Here is a 23,666-nt window from a genome sequence, read left to right on the forward strand (position 1 = left end):
TTCAGGCCGAACTGCAGTTGAATTTTTAGACATTTCTTGAAGTATTTACCTTCTCAAATCCCGGGCTTTTTTCACTCAGACACACTATTCAAAGGCTTTCTACCAAAAGGTTAGTGGACCGTTCCTGTTAACATTGCCTGTTTTATATTTCTGTTTGTCTAATTCTGCACATTCAGGAGCTGGGGGACCTGGCAGCAGTGGCAAGGAGTTTGCTCGCTCTAGCCAATCTGGCTTGTGCAGAGCAGAATCATGCCCAGGCTCTTACCCTGCTGGAGAAGGCCCAAGACCTGGGTGGAGATGAGGAGTTCTGGTACCAGCTCACCCTCACCATGGTCACAGCAACAGTTTGCCAGAGAGACCAAGATGAACACATGAAGGTCTTGAATAACCACCTTCAGGACCTATATCTGTGCCTTGCAGCAAACGCTTCTTTTTCCCATCCTGATCATTGTTTTCTTTTGCAGATAGATCAGATTATAGAGCAAGGCTGTGCGGCTCTGAAGTTGGTTTTAGAGCAGCAGCTTAACCGAGCCCCCCAGCTCAAGTTGTTGATCACCTCTTTAAAGTCAAGGTAAAGCCAGGGTCTTGGTGTTAAACCAATGCTATGCCTCCTATGCTGCAAGTTGACATTATGAGTTGACTAGGCTTGATTCAGTTCAAGTTCAACTTTATTATCATGTGTATTGGAATACAATGAAATTCTTGTGTTCCGGCTCTCTCTGACTTAACACAAAGGACACATGGACACACCATTCCCAAAACCCCCCACTAACAACACTACACACCTGCATAGACTATGTACACATGAATTCATACATTATAAACACAATATAGAAAAGCACACGAAAAAACAATAATATAAGGTGTATATGGGTGCATCATCTGTTCAGCAAGCTGACCACCTGTGGAAAGAAACTATTACTGAGACGGGTGGTGTATGATTTGATGCTCTGGTCATGTTTTGTAGGCGAAAAGAGCGAGAATAGAGCATGAGCGGGGTGGCTGGTGTCCTTAATGATGTTTTGGGTTTTTCTTTTGCAGAGAGTGGTGTAAATATTATGAAGTTGTGGTAGTTCCATGCCGATGATTTTTGAAGCTGTCTTTACAGTCGTTTGAAGCAGTCTGTAGTCCTGAGCAGTCAGGTTGCCAAACCACACTGTGATACATACAGCCTGTCAAGACACTCTCCATGGTACTGCGATCAATGTTCATGAGAGTTTTTGAACTCATACCAAAACTCTAGAGACACCTCAGAAAATGCAGCCTCTACTGTGCCTTCTTGAGGATGCAATTGGTTTTTACAGACCATGTGAGGGTGTCTGTGATGTGTAAACCAAGAAATCTAAAACTGTCCTAAATTTTAACGGATGACCCATTGATGGAAATAGGAATGTGATTTTCTCTGATCTTTCTAAAGTCAACAATGATTTATTTTGCCTTATTGACATTTAGAGAGAAGTTGTTATCATGGCACTATATGGTTAAATCTTCCACTTCCGGGGTGTCTGGGTGGCATAGCGATCTAGTCCGTTGCCTACCAACATGGGGCTCACTGAATCGCATCCCCGTGTTACCTATGGCTTGGTCGGGCGTCCCTACAGAGACAATTGGCCATGTCTGCAGGTGGGAATCAAGATGCGGTTATTTGTCCTGGTCGCTGCACTAGTGCCTCCTCTGATCGATCGGGGCGCCTTTTCGGGGGGGAGGGAGAACTGGGGGGAATAGCATGATCCTCCAATGTGCAACGTCCTCCTGGCGAAACTCCTCACTGTCAGGTGAAAAGAAGCGGCTGGCGACTCAACATGTATTGGAGGAGATGTGATAGTCTGTAGCTCTCCCTGGATTGGCAGAGGGCGTGGAGCAGCAACCAGGACAGCTCAGAAGAGTGGGGTAATTGGCTAGATACAATTGGGGAGAAAAAAAAATCTTCCACTTCCCTTCTATAGGCCCTCTCATCACTGTTGCTTATTAGATAAAACGCTATATAAATGTAATCCATTATTATCATTATTATTATTATTATACAAATGTCCTTTAACTTCATGCCATAACACAACATAATAACCAGGCCCATTCCTTGGGCTTCGGGTTAGAATGAGGTAGAAGTCTATTTGATGGATAGTGCCTTTCTTAGGATATGAGATGTTTCCAAGTAGTGCGATCTTCTGTAGTTCTTGTATTCTGATGTTACCTGGGATCCATTGGGTGTATTTCTCCATCCCTTTTTTTACAAGTCCCAGGGCTCCTATCACTACTGGTATTGTTGTGGTTTTCATTTCCCACATTCGTTCATCTCGATTTCAAGGTCTTTATGTTTCGACAGTTTTTCAGTTACTTTTACTGAGGTGTTCCTTTCAGTCGGGATGGACATGTCGATGAGTAGGCAGCTTTTTTCTTTTTTTGTTGTTGATGATGATTTCTGGTCTGTTGGCCTTTATCTCACGATCTGTCTGTATTGGCATGTCCCATAAGATTGTGACGTTATCTTTTTCTGTTACTGTTTGGGGCTCGTGCTCGTACCATTTTTCTTTTCTGTTGATGTTGAATTCTTTACAGATGTTCCAGTGCAGGTATGTGGCAGCCTTGTTGTGTCTTTGTAGGTATTCGGTTTTGGCCAGCTCAGGGCACCCTGCCATGATATGGTCAATGGTTCCCTGGAATTGACCACATATCCTGCACGCTGGGTCTGTGCCATCTTTGAGGATTTTGCTCTGGTAGTAATTGGTCTTGATGGCCTGGTCTTAGGCAGCGATGATAAAGCCCTCTGTTTCGGATTTCAGCCCAGCTGTTTTGAGCCATTGGTTGGTCATATGTTGGTCTACATCTTTCTCACCTACTCTTTTTGGGTATTGCCCGTGCACTTGTTTCCCCCCCCATTTTGTTTCATTTGTTCTTGGGTGTGACACTTTGCTTTGGGCGTGGATGGTTGGAGCTTCATTTTCAGGTTGCGGTGTTTCGGGGAGGTTGAGCTCTCTTCAGAACATTGCGGCTTGGTTAGCTACGGAGTACTTTTTACATTACAATACAGTCATTTAGCTGACGTTTTATCCAAAGCGACTTACAATAAGTAACTTTTTGTTTCGTATTATTATTATTATTATTATTGTTATTATTAATATATTTGGCAATACAGTCGTGTGTAAACAGACTGTACAATAGGGGACTGAGACAGCAGCCCTGAGGTGCGCCGGTCCTAAGAACTAATGTGGATGAGTATGTTTTACCTATTCTCACAGTCTGGGGCCTGCCAGTCAGGAAATCAAATAACCAATTACAGATAGAGTCGCCCAGACCAAGACCTCTGAGTTTCAACACTAGTTTGGATGATACAACTGCATTAAAAGCAGAACTGCAATCAATAAACAACGTCCTGGCATAGGTATTTTTCTTTCAAGGTGTGCTAAAACAGTATGCAGAGCAAGTGAGAATCACGGAAACAAACCACAAAGCGAGTCACCATAGTATGGCGCCATCTTTGCTAAGGAGTTTCTCAATCTTTCCTTTTATTTGAAAGCTATACAGTGTAATATTAGTTTGGAAAATTTTACATGACTCATCCAATAACCATCTGGAGCCTATGTCAAATTTAATCACAAATCAAAACACTTACATTTTAAAGTAAAGTGAACCAACAGCAATTTTTGCATAGGACATGGTGTGGAAGTGAAGGAGAGCCATACCCAGTTCGAGTGCTTTCTTGGTTGAGACAGCATTTCAGAAACGCAGTTTTAAATATTTCATACAGTGATTGATATATTTTTTTTTCATTTCAGTGGTTTAAATTTCCTTCATATGACAGACAATGGTGACCTTATGATACAGTGCACTCAAATGACTGAAAATTCAAAATTCGTAATGAAATATATTTTGTTTGTAAGCATGCAAAAGATATTTTCTGCAGTAAAACATGTTGAAAACTGCCAAAATTATGGGTTCTATCCCCTTGTTAAGATAAACATATCGCTGCAATTGTGGTGTCATGTCTACCAGAGGTGCAGTGGAATGCATACATTCTCTCAAGGGTGGACAACCCAGGAAGACTCTCCCCATCCAGGCAAGCCAGAGACTGATGGCTGCCTGTGATACTCTTGTGGAATGTGCCGGTGAATTTATTAAACTGGGCTGCAGAGAACAAGCAGCAGAGGCCCATCTAGAGTGTGCACAGGGACTGAGGTTTGTCAGCTACAGTACTGCACTTCTTCAATCAAATGGTATTTTACAAATTGGGGTGTCCGGGTAGCAAAGCGGTCTATTCCGTTGCCTACCAACATGGGGATCACTGGTTCGAATCCCAGTGTTACCTCCGACTTGGTCGGGCGTCTCTACAGACACAATTGGCTGTGTCTGCGGGTGGGAAGCCGGATGTGGGTATGTGTCCTGGTCGCTGCACTAGCGCCTCCTCTGGTCAGTCAGGGGCGCCTGTTCAGGGGGAGGGGGAACTGGGGGGAATAGCGTGAACCTCCCATGCGCTACGTCCCCCGGGTGAAACTCCTCACTGTCAGGTGAAAAGAAGCAGATGGCAACTCCACATGTATCAGAGGAGGCATGTGGTAGTCTGCAGCCCTCTCCAGATCGGCAGAGGGGGTTGAGCAGCGATCAGGATGGCTTGAAAGGGTGGGATAATTGGCTGGGTGCAATTGGGGAGAAAAAGGGGGGAACCCCCCCCCCAAAAAAAACTGTATTTTACAAATTTACCTCATTTGGTTTTGTTCAAGCCTTCTAAGTGTAAAACCATGATAAACATACTTTCTTTACTTGTCTTGCTCAGTCTGTATTGTCAACCATAGTTGAATCACTTGTTCTTTTTCCTATTCCTTTGTAGAAACCTGTCAGAGCACGCCTCCAGGAAAGAAGGGAAGCAGCGGTATCTACTAGATGCCTTGTCCCAAATGCAGCAAGCTGTTTCTGTTCAGGAAGATGAGGTGCTGAATGCTCAGAGCCTGCTCCCTCCACAGGAGGTACATACAGAAGATACACCCCCTGACCATTCTCCCTCTCATCCTGATCATGACTTCGCAAAGTCCCGAGTACACATTTCACCCCACAAAGGATCAGCGGAAACATCTGTTTAATATTATTTGTGTTCATTTCAACCAGTATCCACCGCTTTACCAAATCACTTTAGCCACGCTGATCAGTAGAAAAACAAGAGACCAGGGTGTGTACTGTTAACAGGAAACAGGCCGTTGTTGAAGCAAAATCTTTCTTTTTAAATGGTGGAAATGACATTTCCTTGCATGTTTACACTCCATCTTGAAAACCAACTTCTTGCTTATCAGCGTTTGCTCAGAAAGAATATACAGATAGCAGAAATCTGATTCTGATTTTCAAAAGCATCTGAGAATGTTTACAGTGTTGAGAGATGGGATTTGCTTGTGAAAAGGTCTCTTTCTGGATGACTGCCAAAAAAAGAGGTTTTATTTGCTGTCTGGCACCCTAAATCGATAGGTGCCAGGACCTGCCAACACTCTAGTGACCTTCTGTATTCATCTTGCAGTTTGTTTCAGTGTTCATCTTCTTCTTTTTTTTTAAAAATTTTTCCCCCTTTTCCCCCCAATTTTATCCGGCCAATTACCCCACTCCTCTGAGCCATCTCGGTCACTGCTCCACCCGCTGTGCCGATCTGGGGAGGGCTGCAGACTACCACATGTCTCCGCCGATACATGTGGAGTCGCCAGCTGCTTCTTTTCACCTGACAGTGAGGAGTTTCGCCAGGGGGATGTAGTGCGTGGGAGGATCATGCTATTCCCCCCAGTTCCCCCCCCCCGAACAGTCGCCCCGACCAACCAGAGGGGACATTAGTGCAGCAACCAGGACACACACCCACATCCGGCTTCCCACCTGCAGACACAGCCAGTTGTGACTGTAGGGATGCCCAGCCAAGCTGGAGGTAACACGGGGGTTCGAACAGGCGATCCCCATGTTGGTAAGTAATGGAATAGACCGCCACGCCACCCGGGCGCCCCTCAGTGTTCCTCTTCTACAAATGAGTAATCTCACCAAACACAGAAGTAACAAATATCCAAAATGAGAGATCCAATCACAGTGGTGTTGCTTAATGAGGTGATATTAAAGCACTGCTGTCCCAATTTGGTATCCTTGATTGGAACTAATGTCTTAACCAGGTTACTGTGTATGCGCATGTGCACATATTTGATTCTGCTCCAGATCTGAAGCTGTGGCTTGCCGATGTTCTGATACAAACCGATAAAGCCTCCATTAACCTGTCAGCAACAGATGGGTGCGTGAACCGTGTTCTCTCCTGATAGAATCTAAACTGCCTGGCAGACGAGGTTATCCCAGGGCCTCAGTGCCAGAGATGGACTGGTCATGACACTGACTGCCACCTCGAATAGAATATTGATGGAATCATGAACGAACAATTGATAGAGCAACCCCAACACCTGCTGTAAATCCTTGTTCAATTGAGTTTTCAGTTAAACCTTTTTTTTTCTTTTTCTTTTTCTTTTTTTGGTAAATTGGGCATCAGAAGGTCAAACTGGAACATTGCGTTCTCAGCAGATGGTGCTGCTGCTCCAGTAAGTTATGACACCCTGAAAATTGTTTACATCTGTATCCAAAGGAGCCACCTGCTCAACTTGTCAGTTTGCCAGCACCGACCCTTCTCTACCTTCTATATATTGAACATTTCTTCCAATGAATTCTGTTTAGCTGGAAACAGTGGTGCTTGTATATGGACCCATAATGTTCATTTATTATCATTTTATTGTGGTTACGAAGTTAAAAAAAATGTTTCCCTGGCATGAGGTGATCTTTGCTTGCAACCTCATTGGAATAATTTAGAACAAACTTCTGGGTCCCAAACCACCAGTTTAGAAACTCTGCTTTAAGCATCCATCTGAAGATCATTTTTTTGTAAAAGATGCTGTATGTAACATGTCAGGTTTGAAACATTCACATCTGTCTGTGTATATTTCAGTGGCTGTTAGTTTACTTTACTTTCTAGTGTGTTTGTGTGTGTGCGTGTGTGTGTGTTTGTGTTTGTGCTCACACCTATGTACATTGTCTGCCCTTGCCAGAGTCCTGGGCTGACATTGAGAGCCACGCGGAGGCTGCTGCGCCTGCGGCTGTCGCTGGCAGAGCTGTGCGTGGCTATGCTGGAGCAGCTGTGTGCTGAGGAGAAGAGCCACACTCTCGCCCAGGACAGGAAGGCCTCTGTTGACGTAGCACTGGAGGAGTTTCTACGTGGCACGCCAGACCCCAACTCTGTACATCAGGCAAGGCAGGAGACGAGCGGTTTGAACCCGAGTTCAATTTGAAATTAATTGACAGAAGAGTTTAAATAATCCTCCTCGGCACATTTGAGTTTTTTGAGGTGGCACAAAAATACTAACTTCACCCATTTGGAATGGCTGTAACCAATTGTTATTGTTTACACAGTAGAAAAGCAGGCAGAGTAGAACAGCACAGATCTGACCCCAAGAAATTAAAGCAAGCAGCTGCAGCACATAATATATCCAGTCACCTGACAATTACATAACAATCTCCTCCATCTCAAACGGTCTCATTGTAAGTCCACACATGTTTGGAGAGCAAGCTAGGATACTGGCGATCATAGCACCTAGTGCTTTGAATTGGAAATTGTTCATCTAATATTAATGGTGTAGACAATAAAGCCAAGATGAGCTTGCAGGGCTGTGGCCATGGAAAATGCAATCCTCTAGCAGCCTCCATATTAGTCTTTTGTTGTATAATCATGTCTATAGTGAAGTGGCTCAAACATTCTACCCCTTCCTGTCTTTTTTTGCAGTCTCTCTCTCTCTCTCTCTCTCTCTCTCTCTCTCTCTCTCTCTCTCTCTCTCTCTCTCTCTCTCTCTCTCTCTCTCTCTCTCTCTCGCTCTCTCTTTGCCTCTTTACCTCTAATATACTATTTCCATCTCCTTATCTGTCATGGGTATTTTGCATCTCTCCCTCTCTCTCTCTCTTTCTCTCGCTCTCTCTTGGAGCGGAAGTGTGAGTGAGTGCGCGTCTCGGCGTTTCCTACCTTTACTAACTTTTATACTTTTCGTTGTTTCGTGTTTTTTGGGGGTTTGTATTTTGACAGATTTGTTGTCATGGTGGTGTATTTTGATAGCGGAGCGGGTTCGGCCGGCCCGGCTGTGAGTCATGCAGGCTGGAGGAGCTCACACACCGACATGGAGTTAAACTTTGTCTGCACTTCAAGTGCTCGGTAGAAGATTGCGGCTTGGCAATTGGAAAAATCATTGGTTATGATAGTGTTATGATTGTTCAGGTGGTGCCACTGGTCAATCCGGCCAAAAAGGTCATGTTGTCCAAAGTCCCTCCGTTCATTAGCAACGACATGCTGCGGAGAGAACTGGTGAGACACAGAAAATTAATGTCACCTATAAAACTGATCAATCTGAGCTGCGAATCTCCACTTTTAAAACATGTTGTTACCTTCAGAAGGCAGGTCTTTATGGTTCTGAGGAACAAAGCGGAGTTAAATCTGATTTTTAAGTTCGGAGTTGATGGTTTTGACTCCGATGTGTACGTATGTATCATCAGAGACAATGAAATGTTTTGGCTGCGGAATGGAGGGTCATCTCGTCCGTTCCTATCCAGGGAAATCAACTGCTGAGCCAAATGAGGGTGAGACGGCAGCACAGGGCCCCGAGCAAACTGGGACTGCGGCGCCGAGCTCAAAGCAGGGAGAAACGCAGCAGGGAGAAAACCAGAGTGAAGCTGAGTTTCTGGCTGCTGGTTCAGGTGCTGCTGTTCCTGGTTCGGCTAACCCAGAGACTGCTGACCCGGGTTCTGCTAAAGCAGGGGCTGCTGGCTCAGTTGCTGATGATCCATGTTCGGCGAGTTCAGGGGCTGTGTGTTCAGGTGCTGCTGATCTGGGCCCTTCACAGGACAATACTGTTGTGGAGGTTGTTGAAAAGTGTCCCACAGATATTACTACCTGTGATGTAATGGACACACAGACTGAAACTAATGAAGCAGAATGTTCTCTGGAGGAGGAATGTGTGATGTTGGTAGATGAAGGCTCTTCTAATGTCAAGGATAAAAAGAGGAAACCTGATGAGGTGTCTCCGCCTTCTAGTATAGCGACAATGTTTTCTCATCAGAGTAGGTGTCTGCAGTCGGATGAGAGTGAAGGTGATGAAGCCAGTGATGTGGAGTCTCTGGCTGCCTCGCAGACGGGGACTCAACAACAGACTGGATACTCTGTAGTGATTTGAAACTCTTCCTTGATTCAGTGAAGATTTTTCTGAGAAGTCCTGGTGGTCTGGGGGAGAAAGCTTTCACTGAACAGGAAACTTTTCGTTTGAAAAAAATAGTTCAAAAGGTCAGAAAGCAGTTAGGGAATGATGAATAAGTTTTTCAATTTACTGTTTTCTGTCCACTTATATCTGTTTTGCTACTTATTTTCTGTATTATGGAGGGCATAAGAATAGGGAGCTTAAACTTAAATGGGGTACGGAATGGTGGGAAAAGGGCCTCTCTTTTCAAGCTGTGTGCTCTTAAAAAGTTAGATGTGCTTTATGTGCAAGAGACACACAGTACCACTGATAATGACGCTTACTGGCGGAGAGAGTGGACTGGTGAGACCTTTTTAAGTCACAAAACCAGTAACAGTGGTGGAGTTGGTATTATTTTTTCCAGGAATTTTATTCCTCAGTCTGTCGAGTCTGAGGAAGTTATTAAAGGCCGCCTGTTAAAATTAACAGCAGTGTATGAACAGGTAAAAATGGTGTTTATTAGTGTTTATGCTCCAGTTGTGGGAGTGGAGAGGTTAGTCTTCCTGGATGTTTTAGATAAAGTTATTGAGAATTGTACCAGTGAGGACTATTTATTCATTGGTGGAGATTTCAATTGTACTGAGGACAGCAGGTTGGACAGGAACCATGCAGAGCCTCATGCTGCCTCTTGCAGTCGTCTGGTTCGTCTTATTGAGGCTCATGAACTGTGTGATGTGTGGAGAGGATTTCATGACAAACAGAGACAATACACCTGGACACATATTAAGGATAACTTGATGTCTATGGCCAGGCTTGATCGTTTCTATTGCTTGAAACATCAGTTTAATGTATTCAAAAGTTGTATCGTCAGCCCTGTCGGTTTTTCTGACCACTCACTAGTAATGGTTTCTGTCTTTATAAAATGTGTGAAATCCAATAGTGCCTATTGGCATTTTAACACAGCCTTACTGGAGGATAAAAACTTCAGGGACACTTTTGTCTGTTTTTAGAGAAACCACCAAAGTACAATATCGGATTCTGTGTCTGTACAACAGTGGTGGGATATTGGAAAAGTCCAAATAAGACAACTGTGTCAACAGTACACTCAGAATGTCACACGAACCTTAATGACTTCAGTTAAAGCTCTGGAGTCTGAAGTAGAGGAACTCCAGGGCTTGGCTGAGACCACAGGGGACCAACACCATACTGCGGCACTCGCAGCGAAAAAGTCTCGTTTGACCAACCTGCTGGGTGTTTCAGCTCAGGGCGCTTTGGTCAGGTCCCGCTTTCAACATGTAGCCCAGAGGGATGTCCCATTACACTTTTTCTTTGGCCTGGAGCGTAAGAATGGGAAGAAGTGGTTCATTCACAGCCTAAGATCTGACACTAGGCAGGTGCTGACTGACCATACTGCGATTCGCATGTGTGCTGTCAGCTTCTACAGTAACCTGTTTAGCTGTGAGCATAGGGAGGAACAGGCAGTGGCTCAGAGTTTTTATACCAATCTCCCTCAGGTGGACCGGCAGAGCAATGTAGAGTTGGAAGCAGCTCTTTCCTCTGGTGAACTCTATGCTGCTTTGCAGAGTATGCAGAGTGGGAAAGCTCCTGGTATTGATGGTCTACCTTATGACTTTTACAAATCTTTCTGGTCAGTGATCGGGGGGGGGGGGGGGGATATGCTGGCAGTGCTAAATGACAGTCTCACCAGAGGGCGTCTGCCACTGAGCTGCAGGTGGGCGGTTCTCACCTTGCTGCCCAAGAAAGGTGACCCACAGTCCATTACAAACTGAAGGCCTGTGTCACTGCTTTGCACTGATTATCCAAAGGAGTTGAATCAAGTGCAACTGGACATAGTATATAGCCGTGAAGACGTTTCGCCTCTCATCCAAGAGGCTTCCTCAGTTCGTGCCTTTCTGACTAGACCAAGCTAGTCTGACTGGCTGGTGATGAGACTCAGAATTTATACTCTAGGAGTTGTTGTCAGAGCTATTGATATGCGTGGCTCTTTGTGATCCGATGTTTACCAACGCCCGTCGCTAACAGAGCCGTAGATATGAGTGGCTCTTTTGTGTACCGATGTTTGGCCGCGCCCGTCGTTATCGGAGCTATTGATATGTGTGGCTCTCCTGTGCTCCCATGTCCAGCCGCGCCCGTCGCCATCAGAACTATTGATTTGCATTTGTTTAGCAGCGACAGTCGTTGGGAGTGTTAGTTTCGACTTCATTGTTCAGTGGTCATGAGAGTCGTTGGAGCCGTTAGTGACCGACAGTTCTTCTTGGAGGCTAGGCTTCTTGAGTCTCCTGGGTAGAGATGAAAGGACGGCATTTTAAGTGGGAGATAGGTGGTGTCACAGACCTCCTCCTCTGTTGAGGGATGTTTTTTCCAGTTTCGCATAGATGGCTTCCTTCACTCCTCTTTCAAACCATCTATCTTCTCTGTCCAAAATGTGTATGTTGCTGTCCTCGAAGGAGTGTGTCTTCTCCTTTAGGTGTAGATAGACTGCTGAGTCTTGTCCTGAGGATTTTGGTCTTCTGTGTTGGGCCACCCGTTTGTGTAGTGGTTTTTTGGTTTCTCCTATGTATAGGTCAGTGCAATCCTCATTGCATTGTACGGCATACACCAGGTTGCTTTTTCGGGTGTGTGGTACATGGTCTTTGGGATGAACCAGTCTTTGCCGGAGTGTGTTGCTGGGTTTGAAGTATACGGGGATGCGGTGTTTGTTGAAAATTCTTCTGAGTTTCTCGGAGACCCCAGAAACACACGTGATGCCTGTGCTATTCCTTCTGTTCCTTTTCTCCTCGTCGCTCACCTGGTTGGTCTTTTCGGAACGTGTTGCAGTTTTCACAAAGGTCCAACTGGGGTAGCCGCAGGTTTTTAAAGCTCCCCTCAGGTGTTTGTGTTCTTCTCGTTGGGCCTGAGTGCTGCTGGGCACATTGTCAGCTCTGTGTTGCAAAGTTCTGATGACGCTCAGTTTGTGTTCCAGCTGGTAGTGTGAGTCGAAAAGTAGATATTGGTCTGTGTGTGTAGGTTTCCTGTAAACCCAAATGTGGAGGCTCCTGTCTTCCCCAATGTGGACGTCACAGTCCAAGAAGGGCAAACTGTTGTTCTTTACGTCTTCCCTTGTGAACTTAATGTTCTTGTCCACTGAGTTGATGCATTTGGTAAACGCTTGCACCTCTTGTGTTTAGATTTTGATCCATGTGTCGTCCACATATCTGAACCAGTTGCTCGGAGGTGTTCCTCTGAAGGAGTTCAGGGCCCTGTGTTCTACCTCTTCCATATATAAGTTGGCCACAATGGGCAATACTGGTGAGCCCATTGCACAGCCGTGTTTCTGTCTGTAAAACTGGCCCCTGAATTGGAAACATGTAGTGTTCAGGCAAAGGTCCAGTAGTTGGCAGATCTGGTCTGGGCTGAGGTTGGTCCTATTGTGGAGCGTGTCATCCCGTAGCAAACGTTGCCTCACAGTTTCCAAAGCCTCCATGGTTGGGATGCAGGTGAATAACGAGGTCAAGTCGTAGGATACCATGGTTTCATCCGATTCCAGTTTTATGCCTTGGACCTTGTCCACGAAGTCAATGGAGTTTTGGATATGGTGAGGTGTTTCGCCCGCTAAAGGGGTCAAGATGTTGGCTATATGTTTGGCAATATTGTACGTGACCGAGTTTATGCTGTTGACGATGGGCCTGAGGGGGGTTCCATCTTTATGGATCTTAGGGAGTCCATATATGCATGAAATGTTATCTTGTGGGTAGAGACGGTGGTATTGTATCTGATCAATGGTTCCACCTTTCTGTAGTTTCTGTAGGTACTCTAAAATTCTCCTCTTGTAACCACTAGTAGGATCACGTCTCAGAGGTTCATAGGTGTCGGTGTCGCTGAGTAATGACGTGATCTTGGCATGGTAGTCTGTTGTGTTGAGGATAACCGTGCATCTCCCCTTATCTGATGGAAGGATAGTGATGTTTTCGTCCTTGCTCAGGACTGTCACAGCTTTCCTTTCCTCCATGGTTAGGTTGGAAGGAGGGAGTTTCGCATTGGACAGAGCTGCTGATACCTTTAGCCTAAGCTGTTCCGCCTCGGTTTCCGTTAGCTTGTTTTTCCTTATGGCTGATTCTGTGGATGTGATGAGGTCAACTATAGGTAGTTGTTTGGGTGTCATGGCGAAGTTCAGTCCTTTGGCTATGACCTCCTTCTCTGATTGTGAAAGTACCTTGTCCAACAGATTCTTGATCCATCGGTTCTGCGTTCCGTTTTGTGTGGGATGTTCTGTCTTTTGTCTCCAGGTAAGTATATCTGCTTGGCTAGTGTTGTTGGTTCATCGCTGTAAGTTTTGAAACTTCCTTGTCTGCCTTTCTTTGGTTTTGTGGTGTTGAGATAGTTGGGCTTTCTTGGTGAAATCAGTGATCCTCTCCAAGACTGCACCAGGCAAGTGGGATGTTATTTGCTGGAGTAGTTGGTCAGATTTATCCTTCAGCCCTTCAATAGTGAAATGGACCTGTCTCACTCTTTCATTCAGGAGTTCATTCTGTGCCTTCTCTATGATTTTGTCTGCTCTATGTCCTTTCATTGTGGTACACAGGTGCAGGCTAGTGGGTATGAGCCTGTGTTGTCTGCATCTCAGATTGAATCACAAGTGGTTTCTGTAGTCTGCAATCTTCCGAGCCATCCTTTAATATTCCCTCACCATTTTAAGGGTGTCAGACCCAAATTGTTCCACAATATGTCTGTGAATGTTCTCATTCATCCAGGTCATGGTTATCCAAAGGAGTTGAATCAAGTGCAACTGGACTTGGTATATATCCGTGAAGACGTTTTGCCTCTCATCCAAGAGGCTTCCTCAGTTCGTGCCTTTCTGACTAGAACAAGCTAGTCTGACTGGCTGGTGATGAGAGCTATTGATTTGCATTTGTTTAGCAGCGACGGTCATTGGGGGTGTTAGTTTCGACTTCATTATTCAGTGGTCATGAGAGTCGTTGGAGCCGTTAGTGACCGACTGTTGTTCTTGGAGGCTAGGCTTCTTGAGTCTGCTGGGTAGAGATGAAAGGACGGCATTGTAAGTGGGAGATAGGTGGTGTCGCAGACCTCCTCTGTTGAGGGATGTTTTTTCCAGTTTCGCATAGATGGCTTCCTTCACCCCTCTTTCAAACCATCTATCTTCTCTGTCCAAAATGTGTACATTGCTGTCCTCGAAGGAGTGTGTCTTCTCCTTTAGGTGTAGATAGACTGCTGTCTTTGGGATGAACAAGTCTTTGTCGGAGTGTGTTGCTGGGTTTGAAGTATACCGGGATGCGGTGTTTGTTGAAAATTCTCCTGAGTTTGCACTGATTATAAGCTCCTCTCAAAGGTGTTAGCAACCAGACTGAGTAAAGTGATGGGATAGGTGATTCATTGTGACCAGACCTACTGGTGTACCTGGCAGGTTGATTTCAGATAACATCATTCTGATTGGAGACTTTTTAGAGATCTTAAACTGTTTGGCCTCAACGCTGGCATCCTATCCATTGATCAAGAAAAAGCCTTTGATCGTGTTGAGTATGAATATCTGTGGCTCACATTGAGGGCCTTTGGTTTTGGTCCTGGCTTTATTAGCAAACTTAATGTTCTGTATTGTGACATTCAGAGTGTGCTGAAAATTAATGGTGATTTGAGTGCTCCTTTTCAAATGCAAAGGGGGATTAAACAAGGCTGCGCCCTCTCGGGCATGTTATACTCCCTAGTATTTGAGCCATTGTTACACAAACTCAGATCTGACCTTCAGGTTATAACTATCCCAGGTTGCAATGCACCCTTAAAACTGTCAGCCTATGCAGATGATCTAGTAATTCTGGTGAACAGTCAGCAGGATATTGGCATGTTGGAGATGGACATCGTCCAGTTTGGCTTAATATCTTCGGCCAGGTTTAACTGGATCAAAAGCAAGGCTGTCAGTGTTGGGGGTGTACTGGAGAAAAAGCTCAATTTGCCTAGGGGGTTGAATTGGAAGGTGTGGGGGCTGAAATATTTAGGGGTGTTTCTGGGTGATCAGTCCGTTGTTCTTAAAAACTGGGAAAATGTTCTTGAAAAGGTCAAAAGTCGGTTGGCAAAGTGGAAGTGGATCATAACCGAGATGTCCTACAGAGGTCGAGTCCTAATCATCAACAACTTGATATCATCAATGTTAAGGCATCGCCTGTCAGTTGTTGACCCCCCACCAGGCCTGCTGTCCAAGATCCAGGCTCTTCTTGTCGACTTCTTCTGGGACAAACTGCACTGGGTGCCTCAGTGTATGCTGTACCTGCTGAGGGTTGAAGGAGGGCAGGGCCTGATCCACCTGAGCAGCAGGGGGGCTACCTTCTGTTTCCAGTTACTGCAAAGGTTTCTGTATGGTCCTGTTGAGTTAGTGTGGAGGTCGCTGGCTTGCACCATTCTGAGCCAGCTAGGTGGCCTGGGACTGGACAGATCTTTGGTTTTGATGGATTTGAAACAGCTTAACATCAAGGACCTACCTTACTTCTACTGTGGGCTGTTCAAGGTGTGGAACTTGTTAAACAAAGAGAGACTAAGACAACACAGCTTTGTTTTGGCTGCTCCAGGAACGAATCATACATGGTTTCCGTTTCAGTGCAGTCCGTCAAGTGGGACCAACTCTGCTGAGGTGGTTCTGTGTGTCGAACGTGGTGACTTTGAGACATGTGGTTCAGCTTGCAGGCCCAGACTTGGACAATCCAGATCCTCTTGCCTCCCGCTTAGAGCTGAGATCAACTCGCGTCATCACTCTGCTGCTTACCAAATGGAGAGAAGCTCTCACAAGTGGTGAGCGGATGCTGTTGGTCCAGCATTATAATCGTTCTGTTAGACCCGATGAGAAGGATGTTTTCCCTTCAATGAACATTTCCCCAGATTTTAAAGACTGTACAGGACGTCTTTTAAAAAGTGAGAATCCCTCTGTGTTTTCTTTTCGGGACCCAAATGGAAGTTCAGTGTACAAAATGTATGTTACAGTTCTGCACAGGGACAAATTGAATGGTAAACCTGACACCTCATGGAGGGCTGCCCTAGGTCTGAGGGACAGTGTTGGTCCTGAGTGGAGAGCGCTGTACAAACCACCATTGGTCAAAAGAGCTGCAGATCTGCAGTGGACGGTCTTACATGGTATCGTGGCTGTTAATGCTTTTGTCTCTGTTATTAATACTGATGTTAGCCATGATTGCCCATTTTTCTCTTATCGTGAAACTGTCTTTCATTGTTTCATAGAATGTTGTCGACTGCTGCCACTGTTTACATTACTGGAAAATGTTTTTGGGTTGTTTAGGGAGTTCTTTTCCAAACTCATGTTCATTCTGGGCTACAGGTACTCTCAGAAAAACAAGGCCAAATGCCAGCTTCTTAATTTCGTTCTGGGGAGTGCAAAGATGGCCGTGTACCTGAGCAAAAGAAACAGAATGGAGGACACTGGGGGGGATGATGTTGTTTTTGTGTTCATAAAAATGTTAAGAGCTCGTTTGAAAGTAGATTTTTGCTACTTTAAATCGATGGATGATCTGGGAAGTTTTTGCAGTGTGTGGTGTTATAAAAATGTGCTTTGTTGTATTGTGGATGATGAGCTGATCTTGGGGAGTGTCCTGAGATGATTTAGGTTCTGTGAATCTGATGTTGCTGACCATGTTGGTCTTTGTGTTGTCATTTTGTTGTCATTTTCATTAAAGTATTGTTGAAAGTCAAGTCTCTCTCTCTCTCTCTCTCTCTCTCTCTCTCTCTCTCTCTCTCTCTCTCTCTCTCTCTCTCTCTCTCTCTCTCTCTCTCTGTACTTGACTGTGTCTCTCTCTCCAAAATGGAATCTTACATTTCAGTATTAGACAGCAGAATGACCAGTACCAGTGATGAAAGCTATAGCCAGAGTACAAGCTTCACGATATCTCCACAGCCATTCTAGCTCCAACAACATTGCCACTGATCCAATACAACAAGCCTTTCCCACGACAGAGAAAAGAAATCCATCAATATTATTATGTTATGTATTGGGATTTGCTTGAGAAATTAGATTCTGTTCAGCAGAGACCTGAGCACTAATCGATCTTCTTTTAGATTTAGAGAAGTTCTGTCAGGGTTTTTGAAACTCCTTAAAATTGCTTGCTTGTGTGTGCATGAGAGGGTTTGTAGGTCCTTGTTGAAGGGGTTAAGGAGAATTTAAAGAAAGTAAATGTTGAAACGCCTGCCTCAGAAGTTGATGTTGGTCACGTATGTTGTCTGACTGAAACTGAGCTGAGAACTGGCTTCAGGTCTCCCCAGTCGGTTGTGCACGCCCTCTACCTCATGGTTCTCTAAATTCCCTTGTCTCTGTTTTTTGGTGGATGGCAGAGGTAATGAGAGCTTGTACCGAAACCTTGATCCCTTTCCTCATTTGACCCCCCGTCCTTGCAGGAGTGGGTGTATGTGGGCAGAACCTTGGGGCAGGTTGCCCTAGGCCAGCTGGCTGCGGTGGACTTCATGTCACCGGATAGTGTGGAGACCAGAACTCATTGCTCAGCCCTGATGGGAAAGTGCCTGAGGCTGTTGGCTGTGCAGAAAGACCCTTTGTATCCCTCTGTCATTTGGGACAGATATAAACAGGCAAGAGACACAAATACTATACACAGGAACACGTATAAATACACATATCTATTGCATATCTACACACATATATACAGAATGGTGTAGGTGCATACACTCAGACACACACAAGGGTCACACACATACATTGACATAGACAAACACACATAACGTGGAAAGAGTCCTGACATTGGGTGAGAAGCTTATAGTGATTTAGAGGATAATGTCAGCTCTCTTAATTAAAAAAAAAAGAGGAGCTCAAGTCTTCACGGTCTTCATCTGTGATCAAAGTGTGTTTCCAAACTAATCATGATCATCATTCTGTGTTCCCTAAACCCAAACCTCATGCAGGGTGAGGACTGGTGGAACTCTGAAGCTGTTTCCAAGAAAAGGGAGGATTTAGGGAATGGCGGTGAGAGGAACAGAACGGACCCCAGAGTGCTGTCTGCCAAAAGTGCTGAGCTGCAGGTATATGCCTCATTACAGCCGACCCAATCTCTCCTGAGTCCGTTCTAATATAACGTCTTTTATCTGAGGCCGACTTCAGTCTCCAATCCCCCAAAGGTGTACTCTGTGCATAGTTTTCATATTGAAAGCTAACAAAGAGAGATCAACTGTCCACATAAAACTCAGAACAAAACATCAGTTGTGTGATTTATTTAACTATGTAAGCAGGTTGGAACTTTGATAACAACCTGCACATTTGTGTGTACATGTGTGTGTACATGTGCCTCTACCTATACACACACAAGCAGAGGTGCGTGTGTATTCTTGTGGTTGTGTGTGTGTGTGTGTGTGTGTGTGTGTGTGTGTGTGTGTGTGTGTGTGTGTGTGTGTGTTCTTGTCTTACAGAGGAGAAGACATAGAGCCAAGCAGCTGTTGGCCCAAGCCAGTGAGATGTTAGCCCAGGCCATCAGCCTGTGTCTCCAACACAAGCTGTCCTCTTCCATCCTTGCTGATGCCTGCCTCAACATGTTGGAGTGCCATGGCCAGTTTGACCCTGCAGCAGTGGGTCAATATCTAGCACTGTTCCAGGTGCAGTGTGCATTTGAACATCTTCTAATCATAAGGCTCCTACTATGGGCTGCTCTAGTTGTTTTACATTCATTTTCTCCTCTCAGACTTTTTCAAGCTAACCAGGGGATAAAAACCTAAGTCCAGTGCTCTAACCTCCAGGCTGTTGTTCCCCTGTTGTGTGCAATAGTGTGTTTCTGTGTACAAAGCACAACACTGTGCATCTTTAACTCACCGAATGGTCTTAAGTACATTTCTGCATAATTCCTGACATTACTGATTCTAAAAACCATGTCCGTCATCTGTCTTCACCTGTACTCCCAGAGCTGTGGTAGCGCTGCTATGATGGCGGAGGTCCTGACCACAGCCTGCTCTGACACCAGCAAGTCCCAGTTTTCTGCTCTCCTCAGCCTTCACAGGAACCTTCTCCTCTCTCAGGAGGAGAGCCCCGGTGGCCTGCTGAAGGAAACAGAGTACGCACTCAGCAGTCTCTTCAAGGTATGGGCCGACTCATAATTTATTGATGTTGTCTTAACTGGTAAAGTCCCTTGATGATGATATGGAACTGGACCTGTTATCTCTTGTGCTAAATTTAGCAGTCCAAAATCAAGTAGAGTAGAATATTCACAAGCATGTTTTAACTTAAGTGCTACAGAATGCAGTAGCTTCTTAATCGAGCTATAGTACACTTCTCAAGACTGATGTTTTGAAACATCAATCTTGGTAAGTATGGCTCAGTTAGGTCTGGCCTGTGACTATTAGGTGATAATCAACAAATTACATTATTTGCATCAGATGAAAATAATTCACTTATCCTCTGAACTTTGCATGGTGGAAAATTGTAGTTTTATTATAGTTTCAAAGATACATTTAGAAATTTGTGACTTGTCATTTCTTCCTGCATTTTTATGTTAGTGATTTTTGCCATTTTTTGCCCTGAAATTATATTTTCTAATACATCAGATTTATTGACACTCTTGTTGACATTTGGGTCTTGCTTTCTAAAGCTTCTGTTTGAAATACAAAGACATTCCTCTTTCCCCCTATTTTGATATCTTATTACTTGCGTTCACATTTTTATGACACATTATCACAAATATCCATGTCTTATCCTACCATCACGCATCTCACTGACCCACAAATAGTTATTACCAAAGTTAGTATTTACATGATGCAGCAAATTTAACAGACCCTCTGTGCTGTAGGCCCACAGCCATCTGACCATCAATCCCAACCACCTCAGTATCCTTGGAAAGTTGCCACCCAACCTGAAGATCTTGCTGCTCCAACACACTGATGATGGGTACTGTGTGTCTGCCTGTCTGTTTGTTCTCATTTTTCTCCTTTACACAATGCTGTCCATTCTGGCCCCATCTGCCTCGTCTGTTTTATGGTATATGAGTGTGTGACCGCAAGTCAAATGTCAGATTAGATTTAGTTTGCCTTTCCTGAAGCAGAAAGGCCTGCAGTGTGATGGACCAACCACTAGAGGGCTGATGGGCTTCAAAATATAGGCACTCATACAGCAAATGGTAGAAAAAAAAATGTTTGCTCTTTTTTTTTTCCAGGTCTGAACTTTATGGAGCCTTCTATGAAAATATCAAGCCTTCAGAAAAACATACTGGGGAGGCTGTGCAGGTTGCAAGTGAGACTTGTTATGTTCTTATTTATGTTCACTTTATTTATTGCAGTCAGTCTTCTGACCCATGTAACAGATACGGCGGATTTTAAACAGGGCTTTTTTTTAGGTATGTGTGGATAATGTGTACACTTCATGTCATTTGTTCCTTCTCTGGGGATATGTGACATTCGTTTACAGCATATAGCTATAAACGAATAGCATAAAGGGCCGCACCAAGCGGCCCTTTATGCAATTTGAATGTCATCAGCCATTTATGCCATTTGAATGTCATCAGCATTCAAATGGAACAAGATAAAAATTGTTATTCCCATGTAACATTTATCTGTAATGCAGATGAAAAGTTCAGATTTAATGAAGAAAGCAACTGAGAAAGAGATGAAGTGCAAGGCATGGCACCAAGAGTTTCCCCTACACTCTTTGCTACTCGGTTAACACAAGCTTTCTCGACCCCCCTCCTCCCCATCCCTGTGAATACATTAGCATATTACCTCCTCAAATGACCTTTCCTGGGACCAGCCTGAAAACAGAAGTACAGGGAAAAAAGGAATGGTTAGTGTCTGGACCTGTCATCCCAAAATGAGGACAAATTCAAGAAATACAAAAGATATGAAGAAGAAAATGTGAGAGAGCGAAAGAATGAGTATGGGGCTGTGATGCTCAGGGGGACCTATTACAAGGGCTGTGTGTGTTTGTAAGTATGCATGTCTGTGCGAACTCTGCTGTTGCAGGTACGCTGAAGTGCTCCAAGGTCGCCAAGGTTTCTGTCAGCCCGAGGGCTCTGCAGGCACTCCAGCAGCAGACACGGGCCTTCAGCCAGGAGACTAGACTCACCCTCCTCAAGGAGGCCCGTTGGCATGGCAATGAGGGCAGGCTTGAAGCCCCCCTGGGGCGCCGAGATTTTCCCCTTGTAGGAGCTCTGCTTTCCTTTCTCTTCATTAACATTATCCACTATACATCTCATAAATAAGATCACTACACTCTTCTAATCACCAGCTCATGTCTCTTCTCACACAATAGGGAGATGTGAGACATCTGTCTTAAATGTCCAATATCTGTCTGCATGTTTGTTTGTGTCTGCCTGTGTGTGTGTGTGTGTGTGTGTGTGTGTGTGTGTGTGTGTGTGTGTGTGTGTGCATGTGAAAGTAGTGATCTGATACAGCAAGTTTTATCTTTTGTTCTCACTACTTTCTTTCTGGTTTTTCTTCATAGAAAAGTATTGGAAAAGCGAAACTAGAATCTCAATTTGGAGATATTGTAGAAGGAATGGAGAGCTATCTGCATCCAATTCTCTTACAGCTTGACTTCTACCTCAGGTGAGCAGCATAAGTCCGTTTTTTTTACAGTAACTTTAGGGGGACATTGGAAACTTGGATGGGAATAGATATTTTATATGTGGAATTCTCCAGTTAATTTGCAAAAGAGCTTTGATAAGAGCGGGGTAATGGACTATTTGGCTTGGCTTTTCAATAGTTGTATTGTGTGTGGCGGTAGGTGGGCATGCAGCAAATGTATATATCTGTTGCTCAAGTGTACTTGGGTTTTAATCATACATCGGGCATGTTTTCCCAGTAGCCCTTCTCTGTTTCCAGGGTCGAATGACATTCCCTTATATCTGAACCGGCACCCCACTACAGACTCTCTGATCCTCCCCTGCCCTTATCTTCCTTTCACAGGCACCAGTTCCCATCAACAACCCTCCCCGAGCCCACCAAACTCAGAGAAAAGGAGGAGAAAGGGGGCTCAGAGAAAGGTCTGTTAGGGGAATGCTCACTCCAGCTAGACAATTGTCATCCCTTGGCCCTTCCACCCCATAACCCCTTGCCCCCCAACTACCACCACCATCGCTATCCCACCCCATACTATTTATACAATACACTTTATGGATCAGGGCACCGGTTTGTTCAGCATCTATTGTATTCCTACAGCTCAATAGCAGCCTCTCAATGGATGCCTGTTCAGGTGCACTACCACTCTATGTCCTCCAGATAACAGGATTTTCTTTAATACAAGTTGATTCTCACTCGCAAAATGGCACCTCCAGTACATTTCACAGTGGACTGCAGTTATAAATCTATGCTTTTTATCAGGAGAAATCACATTGCCCATGTTGGGAACTGTAGAACAGATAACAGTGAAAAGGAGTAATAGTTTTGTGGAACAGAGGCCACTGTGTGAAGTGCTGAATATTCTGAATTTGGCAACAATTTCTTGAATGTTCTTAATTTTGCCAGAATATCCTCAAAAATTAGCTCAGAAGGGGGTGAGAAGGTTGAGTTTATAACAAAATGAAATATGCAATTGAATTTTATGTGTATTTGCATGTGAGTCCACGTGCTTGCATATTGGTGTGTCTTGGTTATGTATGTTTGTGTCTGTGTGCGTGTTTTGTGTACACAGTGAGTTCTCCAATAGAGCCGGGAGAGAACTTGGTGCTGCTAGCAGACAGGAGGTTGTTGGAGCTGCCCCTGGAGGCTTTGTCTGTCCTACAGGAAGAGGGGCTGACCTCGGTGTCCCGAGACTTCTCCCTTCAATTCCTCTACAGTCGACTGCACAGAGAGAAGCCAGAAAAAGGTACCACCATCCCTCATGTACCCCCTTTTCATATTCCTTGTTTGGATCCACTAAGAAGATTGAATTAGCATTTACATAAGATCACACGTTTTATAAGATTAGGCACAGCTGAAGGACATTTATGGAACCAACAAACATTATATCCACGATGCATTCCTGCAGAAACTAAGAACAGATCTTTGGCACAAGTCTCTAACTGGAAGTGTGTAACATATCCAGAACTTTCCTCTTACAAATATCATAAGAATTCGGTAACACATGTATCCACACATGTGCACACTCACAAACATAGACATCCATAAAAAGTTAATATTTTCTCAGTATTCACATCCAAGACAATATAGTTATTATTGGAAACAAAATACATGCGTGATTGAGTTCTTTATTATTCATGGTTTGATAATAAACTGAGACTTGGAGCTGTGGAGGAGTCTCCCCATTTGCTTGGCTGGTGACCACAAGATATTTCAGTCAGGGCTAAATCCATCAAGAGAGTTGTGATCTGCTTTGATTCAACCTATTTTAATTGCCTTCACTCAAAGGCAAAGCCCCTCTTAAGTTCATTTATAGTACCAATGTTTTTTTTTTAATTTCATAAAGAGCTGTTCAGTCAGGATGTACCCCAGGTCATTCCTTCCAATCTCTTTTTACTGCTGGGGCAC

General features: G+C 44.5%; 1 protein-coding gene across 1 annotated transcript in view; it reads left to right on the forward strand.

Moving 5' to 3' along the window:
* Window positions 1-23,666, forward strand: part of LOC130122537 (cilia- and flagella-associated protein 46) — a 113,520-nt gene that overhangs the window by 54,854 nt on the left and 35,000 nt on the right. The window contains exons 37-51 of the mRNA XM_056291467.1: window positions 177-377; window positions 465-571; window positions 3,991-4,173; window positions 4,823-4,958; window positions 7,041-7,238; window positions 17,610-17,798; window positions 18,129-18,245; window positions 18,630-18,812; window positions 19,116-19,289; window positions 19,997-20,094; window positions 20,360-20,420; window positions 21,158-21,340; window positions 21,643-21,746; window positions 22,107-22,183; window positions 22,831-23,004. Of these exons, the coding sequence (XP_056147442.1) occupies window positions 177-377; window positions 465-571; window positions 3,991-4,173; window positions 4,823-4,958; window positions 7,041-7,238; window positions 17,610-17,798; window positions 18,129-18,245; window positions 18,630-18,812; window positions 19,116-19,289; window positions 19,997-20,094; window positions 20,360-20,420; window positions 21,158-21,340; window positions 21,643-21,746; window positions 22,107-22,183; window positions 22,831-23,004 (2,185 nt within the window). The remainder of the gene's footprint in view (window positions 1-176; window positions 378-464; window positions 572-3,990; window positions 4,174-4,822; window positions 4,959-7,040; window positions 7,239-17,609; window positions 17,799-18,128; window positions 18,246-18,629; window positions 18,813-19,115; window positions 19,290-19,996; window positions 20,095-20,359; window positions 20,421-21,157; window positions 21,341-21,642; window positions 21,747-22,106; window positions 22,184-22,830; window positions 23,005-23,666) is intronic.

This window comes from Lampris incognitus, chromosome 13 (genome assembly GCF_029633865.1).
Source record: "Lampris incognitus isolate fLamInc1 chromosome 13, fLamInc1.hap2, whole genome shotgun sequence".
NCBI classification, from domain to species: domain Eukaryota; kingdom Metazoa; phylum Chordata; class Actinopteri; order Lampriformes; family Lampridae; genus Lampris; species Lampris incognitus.